Source organism: Caretta caretta, chromosome 6, assembly GCF_965140235.1.
Source record: "Caretta caretta isolate rCarCar2 chromosome 6, rCarCar1.hap1, whole genome shotgun sequence".
Taxonomy (NCBI): domain Eukaryota; kingdom Metazoa; phylum Chordata; order Testudines; family Cheloniidae; genus Caretta; species Caretta caretta.
The window spans coordinates 14,306,390-14,330,938 of NC_134211.1; the positions used below are offsets into that span (position 1 = coordinate 14,306,390).

Genomic DNA, 24,549 nt, shown 5'->3' on the forward strand with positions numbered 1-24,549 from the left:
AGAATCAACCCTGGAGACTTTGTTATTTCTTGATTAGTATTTGGCTCAGACTGTAAATAGTTGTTCATTGTGAAGCAAACAATACCCAATTTGCATATAGCCAGACAGATAGATAAGTGTCTCCTGCTGGAAAGAAGGTTGTTTGTCACCTTTTGGTGACCGGCCCTAAGTCACAAACCCGAAGAGCCTAATTTTCAGAATATATAAACAGCACCTTACATATTATCCATACCTACATTTCACAGTGGTGATGCTGATCAGCGTGACACAAGCTTTCAGCAGAGCCCTTACATGATGCCCTCTGATGAACTATTATGTAGAGACCAGACCCACGGGATTCCTGGAACCCTTAGGCACCCCTGTATCCTCTGCCAGTAGGCATCAAGAGGTTGCTGCCCCACACCTAGCTTCTATCCCCAGCTCTCACCTGCTGCGTGACCTTGGGCAAGTCCTTTCCCCTCTCGTGCCTCAGTTTCCCCTCCCACCCTTTCCCTGTCTTGTCTCTCTAGACTGTAAGCTCTTTGGGAGCAGAGACTGTCTCTCACTATTTGTTTGTACCATGCACCACAGGGCCCCAGTCTCCACTGGGGCTTGAGGTGCTTTTGTAATATAAATAATAATAATTGAACTGTGGATCAGAAAAGGCCCCAGACATGGAAGTAGCAGCAGCTCTATCACTTAGGACATTTAAAACAGGCTTGATATAGGGAACGATTCTGTACTGGTCTCATTGGGCCCCAAGAAATCCTTTGCATTGCTGAGGCCTGATAGTCTGTGCTTAGCTCCTTTCGGAGAGAGTATAGTTTGTGGTGTGATGGTTTTATTGAAGGATAGCGAAAGCTCTTCCAAAAATGTTGCAGGGATGGACAGAAGATGTAGAGGAGACTGTTCTAGCAGGAAATGTCCCTCAGCGGGAGCATACTTTAGAACCAGGTGCCAAGGTTCACTGGCCAAGGGGAATGGCGCAGCATTAGCTGCCTGTTTCCTAATGAGAAGTAGGTTTGAACTGTAGTCATGGCTGCCCTGCCCACTTCACTTCTTCTGACAGTCTCTTCTCTTTGCAGTGACCTCCTACCACAGTGGAGAAGGCCAGAAACCTGCAGGTCAGTGCATCTGTTGAAGCCTCTTTCAAGCCATGTTGATCTTGGATATAAAATAAAATCCAATCAGGCAGCCATCAGTTACTTAGCTTGTCAGCAACCGGCTTAGTGTTCTGTGGCATCATGAGATAGACTTATGCTGGGTTCCTGGCCCTGGTGTGGATATGGCCCCAGGATGTCATTGCAGTAAGGGTTAGGCAACCAGGCATAGCGCCCCCTCGTAGCCCTGGGATGCCTTGGACCCTGAGAAATCTTTGTGGGAGGATTGAATGAAGCAACCCGGGCTCCGATGACTATATTTACCCCTCAACACTTCTGGGGCACACAAGCCTCAGCTACAGAAGGGGGAGGGATAGCTCAGTGGTTTGAGCATTGGCCTGCTAAACCCCAGGGTTGTGAGTTCAATCCTTGAGGGGGCCATTTAGGGATCTGGGGCAAAAATTGGGGATTGGTCCTGCTTTGAGCAGGGGGTTGGACTAGATGACCTTGGGTCCCTGATATTCTAAGTTTTCCAAAAATGTCTCACCATTGCAAACAGCTCCACTGAGGTTAGCGATGTTGGGAGCCCTAATGCAGACATACTGCTATCTGCCGCAGGGCTTTTAGCATCATGTCTTCTATCGCTGATCAGCCCAAGGCTAATCCACCTGGCAGCCCATCTATCCCAAGGCTCCCAGTGTTTTAACATCATGGAGCTGCAACAGCGTCGGCAACATTTCTCTAGTATAGACCAGCTAGACAGGCAGGCCTTCTCCCCATGCACACTAGTGTGTCTACACGCTCAGAGAGAGACACACACACACTACTACACATCTGAGAGTCACACAAACAAACGAGCACCATTTCCTTCCTGCTCTGCTTCACAAAACACCTGCTGACATTTCAGACAGCACTGGAGCAAAGGGAACTAACAGGAGACGAGTGAGTTGAAGGCTAACTTCACTGCAGAAAAGGTGGGGTTTACATGGGGATAATTAACGTGCATTCACTAGCCGACTGTAAAATCCTAGTGGAGACAAGGCACCTGTAGCTTTTACAAGGGTAGGGTCAGCACTAGAGCGCAGTGAATTTTTTTTTCCTTTAGTGAATAGTAAATTTGCAGAAAAGTGCATTTTTCAGGGCACCAAAACCATTCACAAAATTGTGTCAAATTTGGTAAATAGCGTTGGCTGAAAAAAATGATTTTTTTTTTTTGGAAAATGTCAAAACAGTCCATTTTAGCCATTTCAAAATGATGTTTCCTTTCAAATTGTTTGCGGCGTTGTTGTAGCCGTGTTGGTCCCAGGATATTAGAGAGACAAGGTGGGGAAAGTAATCACTTTTATTGGATTGACTTGTGTTGGTGAAAGAGACAAGCGTCTGAGCTCACACAGAGCTCTTCTTCAAGTCTGAAGCTCTGTGTAAGCTGGAAAGCTTGTCTCTCTCTCACCAACAAAAGATGGTCTAATAAAAGATTATTGTCCTAGGGTTGTCCCCCACCTTGTTGCATTTCAAAGTTTAGCTACATTTAAAAACAAAGGGTGAAAAACACCCAAAAAGGAAAATTAAAAAAAAAAAAAATTTGAGATTGAATGAAACATTTAGTTTAACCTGAAATGAAACAAAAACTAAAACAAATGTCATTTGGGGTCAAAAACAATGTTTCGATTGACTTGAAAAGATTTGTTGTTGTTTAATTTCAGCAAGAAAAAACAGCAAAATTTGGTTTCAGTTCAAACCAAACTGATTTTTTTCCTGAGTCTTTCAGGTCAGCCCACAAACTGCAAAATCGATTATTTGCTTAGCTTTGGTCAGCACTATCTCCCCCGCTGCCCGTAGTCAATCTTACCTATTTAACAGCTACAGTGCCCTGTCTCCACTGGAACTGGACAGCAGGGGAGCTAACATGTACTGGTTATCCTGCCATAAAACATACACTTTTTTGTTTCAGAGTAGCAGCCGTGTTAGTCTGTATTCGCAAAAAGAAAAGGAGTACTAGTGGCACCTTAGAGACTAACCAATTTATCTGAGCATAAGCTTTCATGAGCTACAGCTCACTTCATCGGATTTTTACACTTTTTTGTGGCAAAGAAGACAAAGCGAAAGGGAGGGAGACAGACACAAGGGGAGAGAGAGGAGATATTTCCTAAACACTGTTCTTCTCTCTAACATGCTGTTTTACTTTCTCAGCAGAGTGGACCATGAGACTCACAGGCTTTCACTGCAGATGTTCTGGCCTGCTGGAGGTTAACCCTAGGGGCCACTGGGAGAGAGTCTGTAGAAGTGGTTGGAACCAGACGGTCACAAAAATGGTCTGTGAATGGCTGGGCTGTGGCTCCCCCTCCAGTGAAATAGTCTCAGAGCAGAAACCCATTGAAGGGATAAAGCTGAGCTGCCAGGGGAATGAGGCTGCCCTCAGGAACTGCCACTGGGAGAAATCCAACTGCACGCAGGTTCTGACCGTGGTCTGCAAAGGTAGGTCTGGTCTTCCCCTCTGGGTTGTATTGAGGACTGTATTGGAATTACAAGCTACCACTAGAGCAGGGGAACAGGTGTTCTTGGTCCTGCTTGCAATCGGAGTCAGGCAGGAAAGAGCCAGCTTAAAGCAAGGTGGGTGAGTTGTGTCTCGCTGCCATAGGGAGCAGCCTGTGTTCTCTCTCTGTGTTTTTGAGTTTTCATGTGCTACTGTTCTGAATTCTAAGAAATAAAGTAGAATTACACTGAAACCTTCCAGCAAGGGAATTTATCTTTTTTATTTAATTTCTCGCTGTGTCTATTCAGTGAACATAACATTCTTCCTGACTGCCTCCCTTAGAACTTTGCCTGGGGCTGGGTCTGCACCCTACTAAAACATTTTGGACATCCTTATCATTTCAGATCCGGAAAAAACCACCACTGCACCACCAACAACTACACCAGAACCCACCGGTAAGGAAACTCCACACATCCAGGTTCACCAAATCCATTCAGATCCACATTCACTCTTCTGATAGAAATGGTTGCAAGTTACCACAGTTAAAGGTGATCATTAGGAGAGAAGATGCAAGAAATCAAAGGAGTCCCTTGGTGAAATTAGCATCTAGCAAATCAAAGCAAATGCTTCTTCGCACAGTGAGACATCTATCCATGGAACTCACTGCTGCAGGAGGCCATCTGTGTATGGGTTTTTAAGAGAGACAGATGATCTTATGATGAATAATAACATTTGTAGGGAGGCCAGCTAAAATGTGGTAATTGTATCTCATGCTTCAGGGGCATAAACAGATCTCTTCTGCGGCTGGAATGTAATTCCCCTTTCCCACCCCAATGAACAGCACTGCACATTGGGCAAGCTGGATTATGGGGGTTTCACCTGGCCCTGAAGCATCACATAGAGGCTGGTAGTGGAAACACAGTACTGGACTAGGTGGACAGCTGTCTGAACTGGTGCAGCAGGAGGCAGGATATTGAATTCTGTGGATCAATGGTCTAATCTAGCATGGCATTGGCAGGGGGTGAGATATGAGATAAAATAGGCCAATGGTCTCTTATGGTAAAGCAGGGGAGGGAGCAGTAATTAGATCTAGTATTTCAAATCATATGTTACTCTGATTATTAGCAAAAAGAAAAGGAGTGCTTGTGGCACCTTAGAGACTAACCAATTTATTTGAGCATAAGCTTTCGTGAGCTACAGCTCACTTCATCGGATGCATACTGTGGAAAATACAGAAGATGTTTTTATACACACACAAACCATGAAAAAATTGGTTGTTTATCACTACAAAAGGTTTCCACCTGGGGGTGGGGAGAAAACCTGGATTTGTGCTGGAAATGGCCCACCTTGATTATCATACACATTGTAAGGAGAGTGATCACTTTAGATAAGCTATTACCAGCAGGAGAGTGGGGTGGGGGGAGAGAAAACCTTTTGTAGTGATAAACAACCAATTTTTTCATGGTTTGTGTGTATAAAAACATCTTCTGTATTTTCAACAGTATGCATCCGATGAAGTGAGCTGTAGCTCACGAAAGCTTATGCTCAAATAAATTGGTTAGTCTCTAAGGTGCCACAAGTACTCCTTTTCTTTTTGAGAATACAGACTAACACGGCTGTTACTCTGAAATCTGATTATTAGATAGATCTGTATCGTGATTGATAGATAGATCGATTATATTTTCAATTTAATGGGCATTTGGGTGATTTAATTTAAATTATTGATGAAAACTCTGCTCAGGAACTGAACTACCCCACAGGGTCACAGCAGCCCTCTATGGCTGAGCAGATGTGGGCTGGAAAACACCCCCAAAGCTGTTCCCATTGTGTCAGGTGTAGATGAAAAGCTGGAATAAGGAAGGTGGTGGGAAGGGATATGCTGTCAATGCAGGTACGTGCCCCCAGTGGGATTTCACTTACCCACTGGGCCCAAGCTGTCTCCTAACAATCACCCACAGCTTACCACAGCTGGAGTCTACCAGGGTATACCTATCAGATGACTAGGGAGAGAAAACACCAAAATACTCCCCTGGTTAATGTGACCAAAAAAAGCAGCAGAAAGGCATCCCAGGACCTTTATCACAGGCAATATCAGTAAATTATGTGAGATGATGTCACTGTCTGTAACAATCCCCTTCTCTTTGTCCTTCTCCCAGGCCCCCCCAGGATGCGGCTGGTCGATGGGAAGTTCTACTGCTCAGGGATTGTGGAGCTCTACATGGGAGGCCACTGGGGAACGGTCCAGTCAAATCCAGAAAATGAGACAGAGCTGGCCCGCTGGGTTTGCCGGAAGATAGGCTGCGGTGATGCCTTAGAGCAGAAAGATCGGTCTTTCTTGGTGCAAAATGAAAGGCAGCATCTACCTGTCCACTGGGAGATGGTGGCTTCATGTGGAAGTGACTCTATCCCAGACTGTTTCAACAGAACCAGGAACTCTCAGGACAAAACTCCAGCTTCTGTCATCTGCTCCAGTGAGTGAGTCCATCTTAGGACAGCCAAGTCAAGTTCCTTTTCGCTTTCCTCTCCTGCCACGTTTCACCTTTACTCCTGTGCATTCTAAAGAGGCCAATCCATCCCCGCAGCCCATTTATTGCACAAGGTGGGCAGAGGGGACTTACCCCCCTAGCAGCCTGCATGGCCATGAACCTAGTGTCAGATTGTGGTACAACATTTCCCGAATAGCAACGAAACTCCTCAAAAATATCCCACTCTCTTCTATCTCCACGCCTGCTGCTGGCCTCTGCTGCCTGTAACTGCCAGCAGTTTTGACCCTCACCTCCTCTTTTCCTCCCTCATCCCTTAGTATGCAAATCTAAAAGTGTCAAGATTGGCATCACTTTTCCACACAACGGCATCCTCTGCATTAGCCTCAGAAATGCCGACTGTCAGTCAAAATTATTACCAAGTTTATTTCTAGTAACAACTACTTCTGACCCTGAGAATTTTCAGACTCTTGGGTTGAGAACAGTGCAAGCCAATGCAATGCAACACTGTACAAATGCAATGCTATAGGTTAAAATGCAATACAAGGCAAATATAATATAAATACTCTGCAGCACAATACATGGCAATGCAATGCCATATGATGCAATCCTGTTGAAATACAGTACCGTAGATAGCATCCATTGCAATGCAAGCCTATATGATACAATACAGTGCAATTAATATCCCATATGATGCAGTACAATACTACTTTACTAATACTCTGAACTTCTCTAGCCACTTGTAGATGAGGATTTCCAAGCACTGTTCACACATTAATCATTAACCCTTATAATTTCCCTATGAGGCGTGATTATTGTCCCCATTTTACAGGAGGCAAAACCATAGACTTGCCCCGTATCACACAATGAGTCAGGATTGGAACTCAGAGCACCTGCCACCCCAGCCTGGGGTCTAACCAACAAACCATGAGATCACTAGAATGGATAGGAATTTAGTGCAATATCACGAGCTGTGAAATGCAGCAGTGAATGGGGTGGTTTTCATGGCCACGTATACCACACAAACCACTATTAACTAGCAGCATTAGGTATGAAATGCACTGGAACCCCATCATTCTGCCCATTGTTGTTAATTATTTGTATAACCGCAGCACCTGAAGGCCTCGTATGAGATCAGGATCCCACTGTGCTAGGCGCTGTATAGACACATCATGAGAGACAGCTTCCACCCCCAAGAGCTTCCATTCTTACTGCACAGGACAAAGGATGGGAGGGGACACAGAAGTGAAGTACCTTGTCCATGATCACCCAGCAGATTAGCGGCAGGGATGGGAACAGAATCCAGGTCTCCCCATTGGCAGGCTAGTGTTCTACCCACTAGGCCACATTGCCTGTAGTCAGCTGGGTCATTCAGATATCCACTCGCCTGGGGTCTCACCAATCCCTGCTTGTCTCCTCCCCAGGTTCCCAGCCAAGGGTGATGCGAAGGCTTGGGGACAGCCAGAGCCCCTGTGAAGGGGTCATGGAGGTGTTCCATGAGGGGAAATGGGAAGTCCTGTGCGATTCCAATTCATGGAAGAAATCTAGGGGGCAGCAGGTGTGCCAAGAGTTGCAGTGCGGGAAGCTCTCCTTGAGCGTCCAAGTCCCAGGTGCCAAGACACGGGGAGTGTCCTGCAGCCAACAGCACCTCCAGGAGTGTTCCACTTTCAAAAGAGAAAGCTGCTCCAAAACGAGAGTCACGTGTAAGCCAACAGGTTCTCTTGTGTTTTAGACCAGTGCTTATCCCTCATGGGATAGGACCACTTTACATCAGGAAACAGGTCAGTGATGACCCTTTGGCTAGGTCATCCATGGGGATGGAACAAAGGATCTCTGGATCTCACATGAGCTGCTACTCGTAGGCTAAAGAACTAATGCCATTAGCCTGGCGGCAGTAGCAGACTCATAAATCTTTTACGTGGACCAGCCACTCAAAAGGGACAAAGACCCACATGTGGCTGATGTACTAAGGAAATGGGGAGGAAGAGAAATTTGCCTGATCTACAGTCAACCTTTGCAAATTGCTGGGGTTGGAAATTGGGTAGAAGGTGGTGTTTAGGGGCAGAAGATGTGAGTTGAGTGAGATTTGCGATATAGATTGGGAGCTTGGGAAGGGCTTGGCATGGGGATTTTGGGTTGTAATTGAGTCTTTGGGGCGGAGTGGAGGGATTGGGGTTTAAGGTGGGACTGTTCTCCTAGGGATCACCAGAGGCTGGCTAAGCTGTCAAACCTGTCCAAAGCACTGGCATGTCTCTGGAGAGATGGGAATTAATCAGTAACTGCAACTCCTTTTCCCAGGCCAGAATTTCAAGCCACGCTCAGCTGGGGTGGGAGCAGGAACCATTGTGAGCATCCTCCTGGCTCTGATCCTCTTTGGAGTTCTCATCATTATCTGTGGACCTCCCGCCTACAAGAAGCTACAGAAGAAATGTATGTGACAAACTCTTGCTGTAGGTGTGAGACCTACAGCAAGAGTTGTCCTGTTGTCCTTATACCATAGCATGTCTGATTCCCTCAGCTTCACTCCTCCAAGGAGTCTAGGGCAAGTTCTCATCTCACTCACACAGCTGGGAGTCACTGTCCCTCTAGCTCTTATGTCTATTTCCCATCTTCTTCTCTCTCTCTTTTTCTCCCAGTCTCTTGCTCTCTTCCTCCTGCTCTGTTGCTGGCTGTCTTCCCATGCCCTCCCCTTCTTTTGGCCTCTTTCCCACTCCATTACCTCTGGAGCGGTGGCATCACGGAGCTACATTGGCTGATGTATTGCTCTTAAACAAAAGGAGTTTTATATATCATCCCTTTGAGGATTCAGGAGACACACACGCATTTCTCCTGTTGATCTTGTACATCAGTTTTTGGAATGTGAGTTCCTGAGTCAGAGGGGTTTCCCAGTCTTTGAAACACACCACAAATGCCTCTCCTCGAGATCCGTAATTGTCTAGCCCACACAATGCAGGCAAAATAAAAAAGGAGTTCAGAATGGAAAAGCCTCTTGAATCACCCAGTGTTGTGTATTTCACAGGCTCTTGAGAGGCTTAGACATGGAAATGACACAAAGGATCAGCCAGGCCCTGTCTTATCCAAATGATTTCTAGCATCTCAAGTGTCTAGCCAGGAAGCAGAGGGATTATTTGATGTGGTTTATGGGGCTAGGAGGAGACAAAAGGGAAATTAAGGCAGAACATCCAGAAAAAAACTGCTCCTGACAGCGAGATCAATCAGGATGGGGAATAGTCTCCAAGGGAATCCCCATTGCTGGAGCTATGTGAAATCCAAATGGACAAAGCACTAGAAAGTGCACTGTAGGGACAACCCTAGGACAAGCTGATCTAATGGGGCTCTCCAGCCCCTAGTGCCTGTGATTCTGTGATGTGTATAAAGTGACAGACTGGTCTGTACCCATCTAACTTCACCCTTCCCTCCTCCACCGCACTTATCATAGAATATCAGGGTGGGAAGGGACCTCAGGAGGTCATCTAGTCCAACCCCCTGCTCAAAGCAGGACCAATCCCCAGTTTTTGCCCCAGATCCCTAAATGGCCCCCTCAAGGATTGAACTCACAACCCTGGGTTTAGCAGGCCAATGCTCAAACCACTGAGCTATCCCTCCCCCCCATTGCCTCTCCCTCTCTTTGCAGACTCCAAGAAGCAGCAGCGCCAGTGGATAGGCCCAACTGGATTACAGCAAACTGGTAAGGAGCAAGCGCAAGACAGAGGCAGGTCTCTGCAGGTCACCCCTAACACTCTCATCTCTTCAGCTTCCTCTGAAGCATCTGATGCACTGCTGCGGTCAGTTTGATCTCAGGCACACAGGCCCCCTGGGCTCCACAACTCAGCAACAGGATGGCTATTGTTCAGCCTGAGGGTTAAGTGGTTTACAGCCAACAGCCACCACAGGTGCTGAGGTTTCCCTCTGATCCCACCATTTCATCACCTTCATTCAGGCTGTCTGAATGATCACAGGGCCAGAAAACAGCCCAGGTACAAGACGTGTCTGAAGCAGAAAATAAGGCCGAGGCCTCAGGAACTTCATATGTGACAGGGCTCTGGGACGAAAGATCCTATCCAAGCCCTTGAAATGTTACTAAGTATCCCAGAACACTGCATAGAAAAGGTTGTACACCCACCCCTGAAATGCAGCCATCTCTGGGATGGAACACAGCAGCATTGTACTGCTTTAAGGAGGCACAGTGAAGGATAATCTCTCCCATTGAAACTGCTGGGAGTTTTAGGCAGGGAGAACGTCATTACCCAGCTTAAATGACATTGGGATTTTAATGACCACAAGTGGTCAGGACTGGGGCTTTATACCTCAACCAAAAGGCAGCACCTCCAGCAACACAACACCCCCTCCTCACCAGACTAGTGGCTGGTTTCATACTTGCTCAGAAGGAAGAACGCCCCCTATTGATCACTTGTTGCAGGACTGTAATTCTTAGTACCATGCATGACTCACCACTATCACGTAGTGGGATGCGTAGTGCAGCATCCCACCTTGGGCCCATGCTGACTCAATGGTTCTTTAGTGACTCAGATGGGAAAGTTGAGTCACACACCGATTCCAGTGGCACAGTACACTTCCACTCTGTTCCCGCACTGGTTCAGTTCTTACTCAGCCCCGCTGACTGACAAACACTGGCCTGTTTGGGTTTGGGAGGTGCTACTGGCGGTTGGCGAATGAGGGTGAGGAGTTTCAACCACGGCTTTGGGGGAAAAGGTTGAAAAAAGACTCGATATTTTGGTTAAACAATAAGACAGTTCTGCAGCTCAAAAGGAGAGGGAGTAGGGATGGTCTAGGTATACTTAATCCTGCCTCTTCATGGGGGACTGGAGTAGATTCTTACATTGCTATGATTCTACCTTAAAGATGCAGTGACTAACAATGCTCCATTGTGCTGCCATCTAGTTTCATTCCATCGCAACAGCACTGTCACTCTCAGGCCCCGTCAGGAAGGTCAAGGCGCACAGGGCGAAGACAATGACTATTCTCAGACCCCTAAGAAGAACTCCTACCTTTCGGCTTATCCAGGTAAGAGACAGCACAGTGTATAGTGACCAGGTATGACACAAAAAAAGAAATGGACAGGTAGGAACAAGGGAGCAGGGAAGGGAGACAGTCAGGCCTGCTTTGCAGAGATGGACTACAGTGTTTCCCTAGAATAGAGTGGGAATCACTCTAGAGGGGTTCTTCTTCCAGCTCTTCCACTCTGTAGCTTCAGGCAGATCAGTTAAACTCTCTGTGCCTCAGTTCCCCATCTGTAAATGAGGGGTAGTAACCACTTTTGTGATAGCTGGCTGAAAGGCACTCATGTGAATGCATGAAGTAGTTGTTACCTTTTATGATTTTTGCATGACTTAAGAGGTACTGGGGATGGAGGACCTGATATTCATTCCTACACCCCTGGTACTCCTCACAGAGGTCATTAGCACCTTGATCTCTGGCTGTGTAGTGAAGAGAGTGATGGTTTCTTCCTTTTACAGCTCTGGAAGGGGCGATCAGGTCTTCCAACCCTCCAGATAACTCCTCCGACAGTGACTATGACTTGCATTCTGCTCGGCGACTTTAGCCTCTTTCCCCCAGGTAAGCCATTCCCTAACCTTGGCACTGTATCACCAGGCTGAGCCATTCCCAAATCATGTCATCACCAAACCCAAGCAGGGGAGGGGAGGGGAGGCACATGAGAGCTGAATCAATAGCTGTGTTTGTGCTTCTTAAAATTCTGGCAGCTGTTAAGTGATTTTCTACGTGGTTCGTTTTCTTGCCCTGCAGACAAGACAACTTGAAAAACTGACAGAAGAGAAGAAAAAAAAATATCTGAGACGATCCTGCACTGGAATCATTTCCGTGTTACTACATGCAGCTGTAAAGGCTTTTCCCACACTGCCAGAGACATGAGATGGGGGAATCTGTACAGCCCCAAATTACACATCCCTTTCCATGCATAGGGGCAAAGAGAATCAGGATGTCTGCCTTCTTTTCCCCCTAGTGACCTTTGGCAAGTCACTTAGGCCCAAAATTTCAAAAGCACCCCTAATTGTGCGTGTCTCTATTTTTTGGTGTACAGCTTCAGACCCACCAGACCTAATTTTCAGCGGTATTGAGCTGAACTCAAGGGGCCTGTGTGTTTCATGCTAGGCATCTAAAATTTGGGGCACCCATGATCAGTGGATTTGATTTTTATATGTTGATCATTAACCTCTGTATTCTATTCTATTCAGGTTCTTGTACAATGCCCATCGCTATGGTATGTGAGCACCTTCCTATGACAAATTCATCTAGCATTCATCGCTTGTGGTTTCTTCTCCATTCCTCTCACTGGGAGGAAATGTGTGTGTGCGCTTAAGTTGATTTGTTGTTGTTTGTTAAGGGCAGGCAAGTGTAAGAATTGTGCTTTACATTTGGGCTGTGAAGTGGTGGTGTTTGTTTACTTAAGATATGTCTACATAACAAACTGTAGTATAGATGCTTCCAACATTAATGGAAGGGTTTTTTCCCATTGCTGCAGTTAATCCACCTCTCCGAGAGGCAGTAGCTAGGTCGACAGAAGAATTCTTTCATCGACCTAGCTGCTTCTACAATGGGGGTTAGGTCAACCTAACTATGGTGTTTGGGGTGCGAAATTTTTCACAGCCCTGAGCAATGTAGCTAGGTTGATCTAATTTTTAAGTGTATACCAGGCTTTAGTCCCTGGAGGAGTGGATTGCAGAGTCTCCATGCCTGCTCTTGCACTCTAAATCAGTCGAATACTTCACTATATTCCAAGGATATAGTGAAGTTAACTTCATTATTGTCTGCAAGGTGCTCAGATACCAGAGTAATAAGCACCATGGAAAAGATTAGGAATAAACTGTCTTCTTACGTCACTTAGGAAGCTGTGATGATGCATGTTTGGCTCAGCAAATGGCTGGATGGTTGAAGTACCCGAGGAGTACAATATCCTGTGGTAATGTGTATGTGAGTGGGGCTGGTGTGTATGTGTGGGGGTGTGCGTGGCTAGGTTTATGAAGAGAAGGCATATGTAAGATTGAGGCAAGCTGGATGTGTGATGAGAGTGGGAGGAGATAATGCTGAACACAAACATGACTGAGATATTTAATAAGCAATAACAGTTGTAATAAAACTTTTTTTCTAGTAGTTATGCTTCTTTTTTCAATACAACAGAATGAGCTACACACTCTGGAGTGGGGGTGGGGGATTAAGGCACTCGTCGTGGTTCTGCCACAAACTCTCTGGGTGACTGTGGGAAAGCCACTTATTCTCTCTGGACCTCAGTTTCCCATCTGTAAAATGGGGATAATAATACTTCTCTTGTCTATTTATAGTGTAAACCCTCCAGAGCCGGGGCTGTCTCTTACTTGGTGCATCTCCAGTGCCTAGCACAATTCAGGCACTATTGTAAAACAAATTAAGAAGAAGATTTTCCTAAAACCTGGTTCTGAAGTGACATGGCAAAAATGGCATTGTCAAGCTCCATGCTTATTTCTCATGGTGAATTTCATATCAGTTCTCTCAGATGACATGAGAAAAGATGTTTCTACTAAGTGCCACAAGCTCAGCCTGTTATCTGACAGTTAAGCTGGGATCTTACTGGCTTGCATAACGCTGACAATAAAGATTCAGCACCTGGAATTTAGCTGATGTATGCTGATGATGCCAGACCCAGAACAGAATTCAAGTAAGTCTTCCAAAGCTGAATAGGGACTAAGAAGTCAAAAACACAAAAGCCTCAATTGTCACTGAAGTCAACAGAGCCAACTCTGACTACACACAGGGAGCAGGCCTTTGGAGTAAGGCAATAACATTTTTATGTAATCACTTTTCACAGCAAAATTATGCTTTAATCTATTTAATCTAAAAGGAGACTCAGTCTCATCCAAAGACCACTATAATTAATGAAGTATAAGTTCCTAGAAAAATAAGATAGATATTTGGAGATTTTTAAGCGCCTTCTTAGACTCCTCCTGAAATACACTTCACAGCCTACCCCACCCTGTGGTGCTATTCAACAATTGGTGACACCATGCAGAAAGTGTACCAAACCAATTCTTTTTAGAGCGGTTTCTGCTTCTGTCTTTCCCCTTCCCTATGACTAAAGAACATGTGTGTGAAAACAGATGATCACAACTGATTCTGAGTTAACCCAACCATTCTGTGTTTTAACTCACTGTCCTATAATATCACTAACTCCACAGCAGCCAGCTGTTATGTCACAGACAGGCATATGATATCCCTTGTGAAATAAACAACAAAACCCAGCAACACTCTTCTCACCCAGACAAAATGAAGAAGAAACTCGCTCCTTACATCTGCAGAGAGACTGTTTGAAACATATGAGTTTGTGCTATTGTTGCTGTTTCCAGCAGATAAAGAAACAGTGAGCCGGGGGGGCACACAGAGAACTTATATTTCCATGAATTTAGAGAACTAGTTTTAGAACTTCACAAAACCAATATTAGAAGCATTCTCTTTCACAGAAAGCTCTTCACAGTGAAGGTCACACCATGCATCCTGGGCGCTAAAGAACTGCTCAGCTGCTGCTATAGATGGAACAGACCAAACAATACTGATATGAAAAGACTCGCCCATTAAAAAAAAAAATTAAAAACTTCGGCAATAGTCTTTGCTGGGTTGTAGTTGTGACTGGGTGTGTGTAACCATGGAGAGTGAACTACCCTCTCATTCAAGCTGAGACAATCCGATCCGGTCAGCTTCAAGACACCAAAAGCTGCAGAAACGGGGGCTGAGGAGGTCAATATTAAACCAAGACAGAAAGGAAATGAGACAAAGGAATGAGGCGTGGGAAGGGAAAATGGAGGATAGAAACTACAGTGCAGAGAAGAGGAAGGTAAAGGAGAAATGATGCTGAAGCATGAGATCAATTAGCCCCTGGAGAAGAGGATTGCACAAATGTGCGCCTAGGGTATGTTGCAGACTGAAAGGCAGGAAGGATGATGCATAGAGAATTTGGCAGCGAGAGATAGAAGAGGAAAGACTATATGGACATCAAAGGGAAATCAATGCAAGGATGCTGAGTTGGCAAAAAACCAAAATCAATAAAAAATTTCAACCAGGCACCACTTCATATCCCAAAACAATCACAGCTGCAACCCTGTGTGCAATTAATCAAGTTTTATTACTCTAATTAATCACAGATAGAGAACTGTCAAATTCCAAAAGCATTCAACTTGGTCTAGTCCATTAGTCATCTATCTTTATAAATAACTTACAGGTAAGCAACAGAATTTGGTAAGTAAGTGCAGACCAAAGCAAAATACCATTTTTGTTAAGAATCCTTCATTCTCTCTGTTGGGTCCATTGTTTCCTCAGGTCAACAAAGGAGGAGGGGGGGGGGAATATGCAAGGGATACTGGATGCTTCTTGATCCAGTGTACCTTCACCCCTACCACAGGTCACTAGAGAGGAGGAAGAGACATTGCAGGAGACCTTACATACCTCAGTGTTTCACTGAACCATTACCAAAGTTTGGATAGTAGTGTTGTTTTCCACCATCAACCAGCAAATAAGGCTTAGTCACCCAGATTTCTACAGGTCAAGGCACATGCTGCCTTGCCTCCAAATTATTAGCAGCTCCAGAAGCATCACGCCAACTCATTTTATCTCCATGGCAGAACAGATATTCCACATATCAAATCCCAGGCATATTTCATGACCCTGATGCCTTCTCTGTGATAATCCACATCCTGCAAAGGAGGGCTCTGCCTGCCTCGTAGCTAAAAGGGGCCAGTGCTAAAGGGGCCTTTCCCCACGAGTAGGCTGGAAACAGCTGAAATGGATAGACAGCGGCAGCACTGGACAGACCTTTGCTTTGCAGTAAAATCATAACATCAGTATGGTTAACCGGACAGAGGCAGTGATAAGGAAATGTTGGTCCTGCAATATCCTGGGAATGGCAGGACTGGAGCCGGTTTTGAATTACGCTACAGTGACATGGGGCATATCAAGGGGTGACCTATCCCAACATGCTAGCTAGTCGCTTCTCATTGACAAGATAAATTATGCATTGATTCTGAATCTGGCTGACTCTGCTAGTCTAGTTTCCAGACTTGAGTTCCCTAGGAAGCAATATGAGCATTTCCGGTCAAATACTGTCAGAGATTCTCACTCCATCTCTCTCACACCTGTGTCTTTAGAATTCTTTTGGTATATATCTATATATGTAGAAAACTATACACACAGGCATCTCACATACAGGTCCTCAGCTGGTGTAAATCAATGCATGTTTTGCCCATTTATAGTAGTAGAGAATCTGGCTTACTATTTATATTTTCCAACATGGCTTCGAAAGACCAAGCAGTACAAGTGGCCACTGAAGAATGCCAGCAGCCATCACACGGTATTATTCATTAACCAAAACCTAAAATAGTGCAATCCTCGGATGTGCTGTTACGGTGTCACTTTGTCTTACATCTCATGCTGTTAGCATGTATAGGACGCCAGAACCACACCTCTCACCTTACATAATGCTTATACATGTATGGGTCTGAGGACAACACTCCCAGCTCTTTCTTCTTTTGCTTATTTCTCAGCAAGGATCGATATCTCAGACCATGACACAGGAGAGGATGATGAAGCAAGCTCTCCAGAAGTACTAACTAGTATCCAGGCCAAGCAGGGCCTCGAGGTGGCGGAGGTGGTGGGTATCCAAAGGGAGAACGTGAAGCTGGAGGATACGGAGGCTGGGATGGAATTGGAAAACTAGGTAGCGGTGGCTGGGTTGGGTATGGACACTGTGGTCTTCCACCTCCTGGTGGAAAATATGGAGGCTGTGGAGGCTGGGGGTACCCTAGTCCAGATGGAGCTCTGGGCTGGGGTTGAGAGTAACCTGAGGCAGATGGTGGCCCTCTGCATGGAGCCCAAGGGTACCCTGGGGCTGAAGATGAGCCTCTTGTCTGAGGCTGGGAGTATCCTGGTGCCGAGCCTCCAGGTGGGGCCTGTGGGTATCCGGGAGCTGGAGGTGGTTTATAGGGAAATGTGGGTTGGGTGCTTGGCTGAGAGGAGGTGAGGGGTCCCATTATAACTGGTGCTCCAGAGAAAGGAGCAGGTTGGAGAGTTCCATGGGCTGTGGGGCCTACAGGCATGCGTGGGGCTGGACTATAGGGCAAAGGGAAGGATGGTGTTCCTGATAGGAAGGGCTGTGGCTGCTGCTCATCAGCAGGCCCAGGAGTTACGTGAGGAGCAGGATGCTGGTGGTTAAAATGAGAGTCACTGGCTGGTTCCTGTGAAGCTTCGGACTTCCTCAGTACCTCTTGGAGCTTTTCCACTCTGACCCGTCGCAGGTGGGACAACTTCCTCATGGAGGAAAACTGCTCAAGAAATATCTCCAGTGGCACTTCGCCCTCCAGGAACTTCTCAGCCATAGTCTGAAACACAAGACACCACTGATACCAACGCTGCCCCCTCCAATGTTCTCTCCCAGCTCCAGCTCAGACCCCATGTTCTCAGACATGGCCTAGATCACATGGAAACAATTAAACCACTCAACTATAAAGGAGTGATAATCCCAATCTTTAGGACAATGGCTTCAATCTATGGGAGATAATCTCCAATTTAGGGTGCTGGTTGGGGAGGGCAATTTCAAGTTTTCAGGGAGATTTCCATTAGTCAATTTTATTTTCATTTGAACTTAAATTTTAGTATCACCTCAGATTCCTCTTCAATCCTTTGGCCCTCCACCTGCAGAAGATTTAACAAGGTCCCAGGTTGCATCGCCGCAGAAAATTTCTCTGGGGAGGAAAAATGTGATGACCAAAACATGACATACAAAAACTAGGCAAAATTACCATGTCTCCAGCTCTCTCAGAGACAATACTAGGCACCTATCCCAAGGCTCTATGTTCTAACTCATGATCCCAGCAAAGCGTAAAGTAGAAACTATGTCACCTTCCTGCCCCATGCCACCAAGACTTTGTTAAACCCCTCACATTCACAATGGGAACCTTCGCTGCCTTGGGGAGTTTTAATATAGGGAGAAAACCCAAGGAGAAACCAACATTGTGCAGTCTCTTGGCTAGGGAATCACCTCTACTCTGTCCATGTCAGTCTGAACAAAAACCAGAAGACAGATTCAGAATACAGACCTCCTGTACAGAAAGGGAGCTCCTCAGTCCACTGGGCAGGAATGCGGGGGGTGGGGAAAGAGATGGGAAAAAGTCCTGGTTACAGATGACCTGACTACACTGGGGAGGGTGGGTGGTTTGGGAGACACGTACCCAATTTTGCCTTCTGCTCCTGGCACTGTTCAGCCAGCTTCTGCAGCTTCTGGTATCTGTCGGAAAGGTTTGTGCGGCCAGTTTCCAGCGGCGTCTGGAATTCCAGGTTCTGTTCTGCCAGGCTCCGGTTTGTGGCCAAGGCCATCTCCCTTTCCAGCTGTAGTTCCTGGACCTGAGAGGGGAGATCAAAAGCCACAGCCAATGAGGAGCAGCACCTCCTGTCTGCATCCACACTTTCCTTACCCTGCAGCATGCATGTTAATGTTTACCTCTGTTGATTCCAGTGCCAGACGCTCTATCTCCTCAGAATTCTCCTGCAGCTCCTGGAGCTCCTTCACAGATAGGTCCCTTAAGGTCTCCATTTTCACTGGGGAATGTGAATTCCTAAGAGATGAGGAGTGTAAATGGACAATTACTAGGTTTCACAAAGCCAGCTGCATACTGACAATATATAGATATTAATCCCATGACAGACTTAACAAGAGGCTTTGATAAATTATGTCAATCAACAGTGGTAGGGGGGATTCTGTCACAACAGAGAGTCTGAGGACAGAGAGAAAAAGAAAACAGCAAATCTAGCCATTTTGATTTTGGCAACGGTCTTTCCATTTCAGGGAGACAAGGTGAATGAGCTAATATCTTTTTTTGGACCAACTTTTGCTGGCGAGAGAGGTAAGCTCGAAGGCTTGTCACTCTCACCAACAGACGTTGGTCCAGTAAAAGATATTATCCATCTACCTTGTCTCTCTAGTATCCTGGGACAAACACAGCTACAACAACAGTGTATTTCCATTTCAGGGACAATAGAGGGAGATGATTCCTCCTCTGTGCCAGGACAAAGGCATTTAAAAGTGGAGAAAAACACCTTCTCAGTCATACCAAAGTGTGTGGCTATATCAATCCAATTCTTAAACAACTTCACTAGCTGGCCATTTATTTCAAGATTCTGCTCAGCATGATCCCCCTGTGTTTTTAAAACCAATCGTCTATCTCTAGACACACTTCCCTGCTCATTTTCCTGCTAGTCTTCTACACATCACCCAATGTAAATGCCTTCCACTCTGGCACTCCTGCCACCTGGAACAGCCTTCCTGTATCTCCCTACCTTTTCAAATCATGTCTGACAATATGTTTTTATCTTCTTGCCCATGTCACACCTGAATTTCCCTTTCCTTTCTTTTCCCTTTATGAATAAATACTTTCATATTTTCCATGCAATGGGCTCTCACACCTTTGTAAACCAGGATTAACTCCACTGAGGTCAGTGGAATAAACCCTTTGCAGCACTCTTTTCCATCATTTATATATGCTCTGGCTGTCTTGTGCCATTTAGCTTTGTTACGCATTAAGGTCACACTGTCAGAAAAGTGCTATATACAGTAACTGGGAACAGAATAAAAACTAAACAGGAAAAAAAAAAACAGAGGTACATTCCTGCAGAGGTGCGAAAAGGGACCAATGAGACAACTAGTGCAGATTTTAACCTAGTACTAGCTACGGGTGTCTCTTCTACCTCTGATTCAAGTGAAATATCTCACAGATTCTGACTCTGGAGATGTTGCATCAGTCTCTGAAAATAACATATTATGTCAAATGAACATTCAGGTCTCCAAATCCCCTCCAGCCAGGACACAACCAAACCCATCTAATAATCACGTTGTGAAACCAGAAGGCATATGTGCATCAGCAAATTTTGCCATCACGCTGCAGACTCTTAAACAAACTCAGGGCTCTTAGCTGTCTCACAAGCCACACTCACAAGATGAATGATACAGGGCAGTGAGAACTGGGGCAGCTGGAAACCCTACCCCCTGCTTCAGTGTATCTATAATCTCCTAGAGAACAAAAACAATTCTAATGGCATGGCCATACCTATACCAGAAGAATTTCAGTAGAGGATGTTCACTAGTAGAACTGACTTCTGCTGAAGAGGCCCAGAATCAGAAGCCTGGAAAGCACAGTGGGATCGGGCTATCTATTTAGTAAGCCCTTTGATGAGTAGCAATGTTATTTCTCAGCTGATGAGGCCCATACATTAGTAACAGTGAAAGCAAGCGGTTTATGGGGCGGCCCATGGGGTCACAATCACAGAGCTTGTTGGCATGAGTCACCCACACAGTCCAGGTCTGGGAGGGTTGGTGTAAGTCACATGCATGGGGCAGCCCTGGGTGCAATAGCACAAGTCACTCACCTGGCAGCAGCATTAGGAGTGTTGGCATGAGTCATCCACTTGAGGCTGGTGTTAGGCACATTGGGTACAGGCCACTCCCACGTGGGCAGAGCATAGTGTGAGTCATGAAAACAGGGTGCGTGCAGCTGGGTGTGTTGGCATAATTCACCCACACAGGGACTGCACTGGACACTGATGCAAGTCACCTGCACGAGGGCCAGTGCTGGCAGCATCGACCTGAGCTGCCTGCATGAGGAAGGGCCAGCGCTGGGCACTTGGGCTGAGCAGCCCACATAAGGGCCAGCACTGGCCGCATCGGCGCAAGTCACCCGCTCCAGCTATACCGGGGGCGAGTTACCCACCTTGATGGCACTGCACCGAGCAGTGCCAGGTTTATAATGGTGCCAGTGGCTCCATAGAGCTCAGAAGCTGCCCTGGCCTACTCCACTTGCACTGTACCCCGAGACCACACTCCTCCCGCCACCCACCACTTGCTTCTGGCTCCTCTCTGCCCCCTCTCTGCCCCCTGGCCGGACTCCAGTGCACTGCTGGCTCCAGGCCTGTGGGGCTCCACCTGTCTCCTTGGAGCTGAGCCGCCTGGGACTGGTGCAGAAGCCTGGCCAGTCTCAGTCTGGGCGGGGGGACAGTGTAGGGGGCTTAGCTGGGCCCCTCCAGGCAAGAGCCTCTTGAGGGAGCCTGGCGGAGCAGGCCTTGGCCTGGCTGATCGCAGCACTCATGAAGGGACAGAGCAATTGTTGGCCCTGGGACCAGCCCTAACTGCACTGCCAGCTCAGCCCAGCAGACACAGTCACCTCCCAGCAGGACCAGTGAGTGCAGCCGGGAGGCAGGGCTTGGGGGAGTGGGTCTCTGGGGAATCTGGGGGAGAGAGGGTGCTGGGTTGTGAGGGGGCAGGGAAGATGTGTGTGTTGGGGCAATAGGGAGTGGGGGTTCTGTGGGGGGTGCTGGGCAAGGGTGGTGTGCAGGGCGCTGTGCATTTCCAGGGAAGGTCTGGGGGGGCTATGGTCATAGGAAGTCAGTGGGGTGTTGGGCGGGGGGCTCTTTGGCGTGGGATGGGACATGCTGGCATCACATGGCCACTGTGCGTCTGGCAACAGCCGGTTTGTAAATAGTGGCCTCGCACTGGACTGGGCGGAGCGGGGCCGCCCCTGCCATGCCATGCGATGCGCCTGGCAGGCGCCTCGCCCTGGGGACTGACCTCGCCGCACCATGCTCCATTGCCCCTGTGGGGGCCCACAAATATGTTTGGCACTGGGCCCACAAAAGGTTAATCTGGCCCTGGCACCGGGTGTGTTGGTGCGAGGACAGGGTGGGGTACGGGCAGAGATAGTGACGGGGGCTCCCAGCATAACAGCCTCTCCCCTCCCCCCACCGCCGGCGAAGGGCGGGAAGGGCACGCGCTGGGCTGGACAGCTGGCGCTGATGCACGTGCCACGCCACCTGGGGAGGAGGAGAAAGAGATCGGCGCGCGACAGGGGAGGGCGGGGAGCATGGAATGTCGGTGCATCGTCGCACGCACAGTCCCGCCCCTGTCGCCAGCTGAGGGGAGGAAGAGAGCCAATCCCCACTGTTCTCGCGAGACCTGGCAGGGAAGGGGTTAAGCGATAAGGAGCCGATAATCGGTAAGAGAATACTCACCTGTGAGCAGCCGGGGAGCCCCCAGGGCCACACACTTCCGGGTTCCGGTCCTCGACCGGAAGTGAGCCTCACCATTGCTGTGGAGGTAGGGGGTTGGGGAAGACGGTGGCAATGTGAGCAGGATGGTACGCTCCGGCAGCTGGTCCGGTCTAGAGCGCTTTCAGCCGCGCGCCATCTTTGTTCCGCTGCGGAGGGGGCGGGGTTGGGCCGGGCCTCAAGCGGCTGACTCTGAGCGCCCGTTCCCCGACAGCCCGTGCCCTGTATGGGATGCCGGCCACCCCCAGCATGGGGGGAGGGGTAAATCCTACACCTGGCCCAGCTCTGACCTGGGCTAATACCCCCATGGACACAACAGGCCGAACCCCTCCAGGGCTCGGCTGCCACCATCAGCCGTCTGGGGGCAGGGCACCGGAGTGCTGGAGCTGAGGAGTCGGGCATATTTGGGGGGGAGACGCCTCCGTCTTCCCTCCCCCCCCCCAAGCACTAAGCCCTCGCCATGGTTCCTGCATATGTCACAACCCTCCCGGGCCCTGGCTGACTCCCTGCTTCGTTAACTCACGGGCACGACGTAGCCTTGGCACAGGAAGAGTTAATTCATTTCCAGACAGTCCCTGCCTGGTGCGGGCAGGTGTGAACCTGGGGACAACCGCGGCACCTACAGCAAGCACTGTCATGCTGAGATAACCGTGGCACACGCAACACCAAGCTGCCGCCAGGACCCCCGCTCGATGCTAACGCTGCCGAGGCATTTTCAGCCCATGGATTAGCCCGGCGGGAGCAATTTGGGAAACGCTTGGTACCAGCTGTGATCACGCAGCAGGAGTGCCAACAGGCTTCTGCCCCCTGGGCGCAGACCTTTCCTGTTCACTCAGCAGAAACAAAGATAGCTGGGAACACTACTTCTACCTCCATCCCCACCTCCTCATCTAGATTTTGGGGGATGTGATTAGAAACTATCAAAGGAAACAGGGACTCTGGGATTCAGATCTCATTTAATGTTCATCTAGGATTTTTTGTTTGTTTTTTGAGGGTAAGGGGGGAGTTGGTAGATTTAATCTTTGTGGGATCCAGATCCTTCCCCTTTGCTCCCAGTTGTGGAGGTGTTGCTGATGAGACACCTGTAGGCCCTCGCTACCACTTCTTCCAGGCATCACCATGCCAGTGCTATCTTCTCCCTGCCTCCCGCTGGGCTGGAGGAACCAGGCACCCAACCAGCACCAGAATCGTAGTCATGTCGTTACAACTTTACTTAACTGTTAACATCACTCAATCCCTGATCGTCTAGACCTGGTAGTATTAGTTCCCAACTGGCTGGCTGTTGTCCCCATTCCCTTCTATAATTGATTTGGTGTACAGCTGAATCTTTCATTAATGGATTCCTGTAATAATTGTTTCATTATTGATTTCTTGTGTTATTGGTGCAGATCATAATTGCTTCCCCAGTTAACTGACTCACTGCATAATTGAACAATAGCAGTTCCAGTCAGTGCTTTCCTGTCACTCTCTTCACTTCCCTCCTTTACATCAGTATTTATGTGGGGATTTGCTCTGAGTACAGCTATCAGGCCCAGCCACTCCTGTAGCTGCTCAAAACCAAGCTCCGCTCCATCAGTACAAATAGCAGTTTTGCTTGTCTACACTGGAGTTTTACACTGGTGGCTGAAATTGAGGCAAAACCCCCGTGTATGCAAGACTTTTGTCTTTGGTGTCTCTTCAGAGCTGGATGACTTCCCGCAATGCTGGGACTTCCCTGGAGCCAGCGTTCTCTTCTAGTGCTGGGCAAGGAAGCTCCCTGTGAGGCTAGATTACCCAATACACAGCTCATCTTGCACTGACTAACACATTTTTGTTCCATGCCTCTGTGCTCAGTAAATATAATTCTTATCAGACACATTCCTGGCAAGTCCAGCCAGGGGTGGCTCTACCAATTTTGCCACCCCAAGCAGTCGCCGCCGAATTGCCACCGCCACAGCAACAGAGCTACTGCCGACTTGCTGCCGCCTCCGGAACAGCAGGGGAGCTGCCGCCGAATTGCCGCTGCCCCGGAACAGCACGGGGGCTGCTGCCGAATTGCTGCTGTGGGACACAGACTGCCGCCTCATTCTCAGTGCCACCCCAAGCACCTGCTTGGAAAGCTGGTGCCTGGATCCGGCCTTGAGTCAGTAATGAAGAACAGCAAAGGAGACTGATCCGGGGCAAAATAAGCACAATGAGCATGGAGATGCAGACAGAGAGTAAAGATATAGAAGGCATAGAACAGGGGTGTCAAACATGCGGCCAATGGGAGCTTCAGGGGAGGTACCTGGAGGCGTGGCCAGGGCAACACACAGACCCCTGTGCCCCCCCCCCCCCCCCCCCAGATCCCGGCCACTTTCCAGAGCAGCGTGGGGGCAGGGCAGGCAGGCAGGGAGGGAGCCTGCCCTGCCCCCAGTGTGCGCCCTGCCGGAGCTGCCCTCCAAAC

At 48.0% G+C, this 24,549-nt stretch overlaps 2 protein-coding genes and 1 long non-coding RNA gene across 9 annotated transcripts in view; 2 read left to right on the forward strand and 1 right to left on the reverse strand.

Moving 5' to 3' along the window:
* CD5 (CD5 molecule) overlaps positions 1–13,166 on the forward strand; it is a 30,863-nt gene extending 17,697 nt beyond the window's left edge. The window contains exons 2-11 of one of the 4 annotated variants that reach the window (XM_048852958.2): positions 1,065–1,103; positions 3,270–3,554; positions 3,957–4,007; positions 5,709–6,023; positions 7,460–7,738; positions 8,334–8,465; positions 9,670–9,723; positions 10,938–11,060; positions 11,513–11,612; positions 11,802–13,166. In XM_048852958.2, the coding sequence (XP_048708915.1) occupies positions 1,065–1,103; positions 3,270–3,554; positions 3,957–4,007; positions 5,709–6,023; positions 7,460–7,738; positions 8,334–8,465; positions 9,670–9,723; positions 10,938–11,060; positions 11,513–11,598 (1,364 nt within the window). In that variant the 3' untranslated portion in view covers positions 11,599–11,612; positions 11,802–13,166. The remainder of the gene's footprint in view (positions 1–1,064; positions 1,104–3,269; positions 3,555–3,956; positions 4,008–5,708; positions 6,024–7,459; positions 7,739–8,333; positions 8,466–9,669; positions 9,724–10,937; positions 11,061–11,512; positions 11,613–11,801) is intronic. The other 3 variants (XM_075129248.1, XM_048852959.2, XM_075129249.1) reach the window with 3 other exon arrangements.
* A 1,980-nt stretch (positions 13,167–15,146) lies between these two features.
* VPS37C (VPS37C subunit of ESCRT-I) lies at positions 15,147–22,561 on the reverse strand. 4 transcript variants are annotated; one of them, XM_075129250.1, is made up of 6 exons: positions 22,089–22,550; positions 20,454–20,678; positions 18,532–18,646; positions 18,263–18,434; positions 17,694–17,776; positions 15,147–17,413 (listed from the first exon to the last, which is right to left on the reverse strand). In XM_075129250.1, the coding sequence occupies exons 2-6, from the start codon at positions 20,663–20,665 to the stop codon at positions 16,646–16,648; spliced, it is 1,350 nt and encodes a 449-aa protein (XP_074985351.1). In that variant the 5' UTR covers positions 20,666–20,678; positions 22,089–22,550; the 3' UTR covers positions 15,147–16,645. The 4 variants fall into 4 exon arrangements, with proteins under 4 accessions (XP_074985351.1, XP_048708919.2, XP_048708917.2 ...); XM_075129251.1 differs by lacking the exon at positions 15,147–17,413 and adding an exon at positions 18,131–18,161 and having other exon boundaries at positions 22,089–22,561; XM_048852962.2 differs by lacking the exon at positions 20,454–20,678 and having other exon boundaries at positions 22,089–22,549.
* Positions 21,895–24,320, forward strand: LOC142072471 (uncharacterized). The gene is made up of 2 exons (XR_012668836.1): positions 21,895–22,072; positions 23,806–24,320. It is a non-coding gene; the product is annotated as an uncharacterized LOC142072471 (long non-coding RNA).
* Positions 24,321–24,549: the final 229 nt, after the last annotated feature.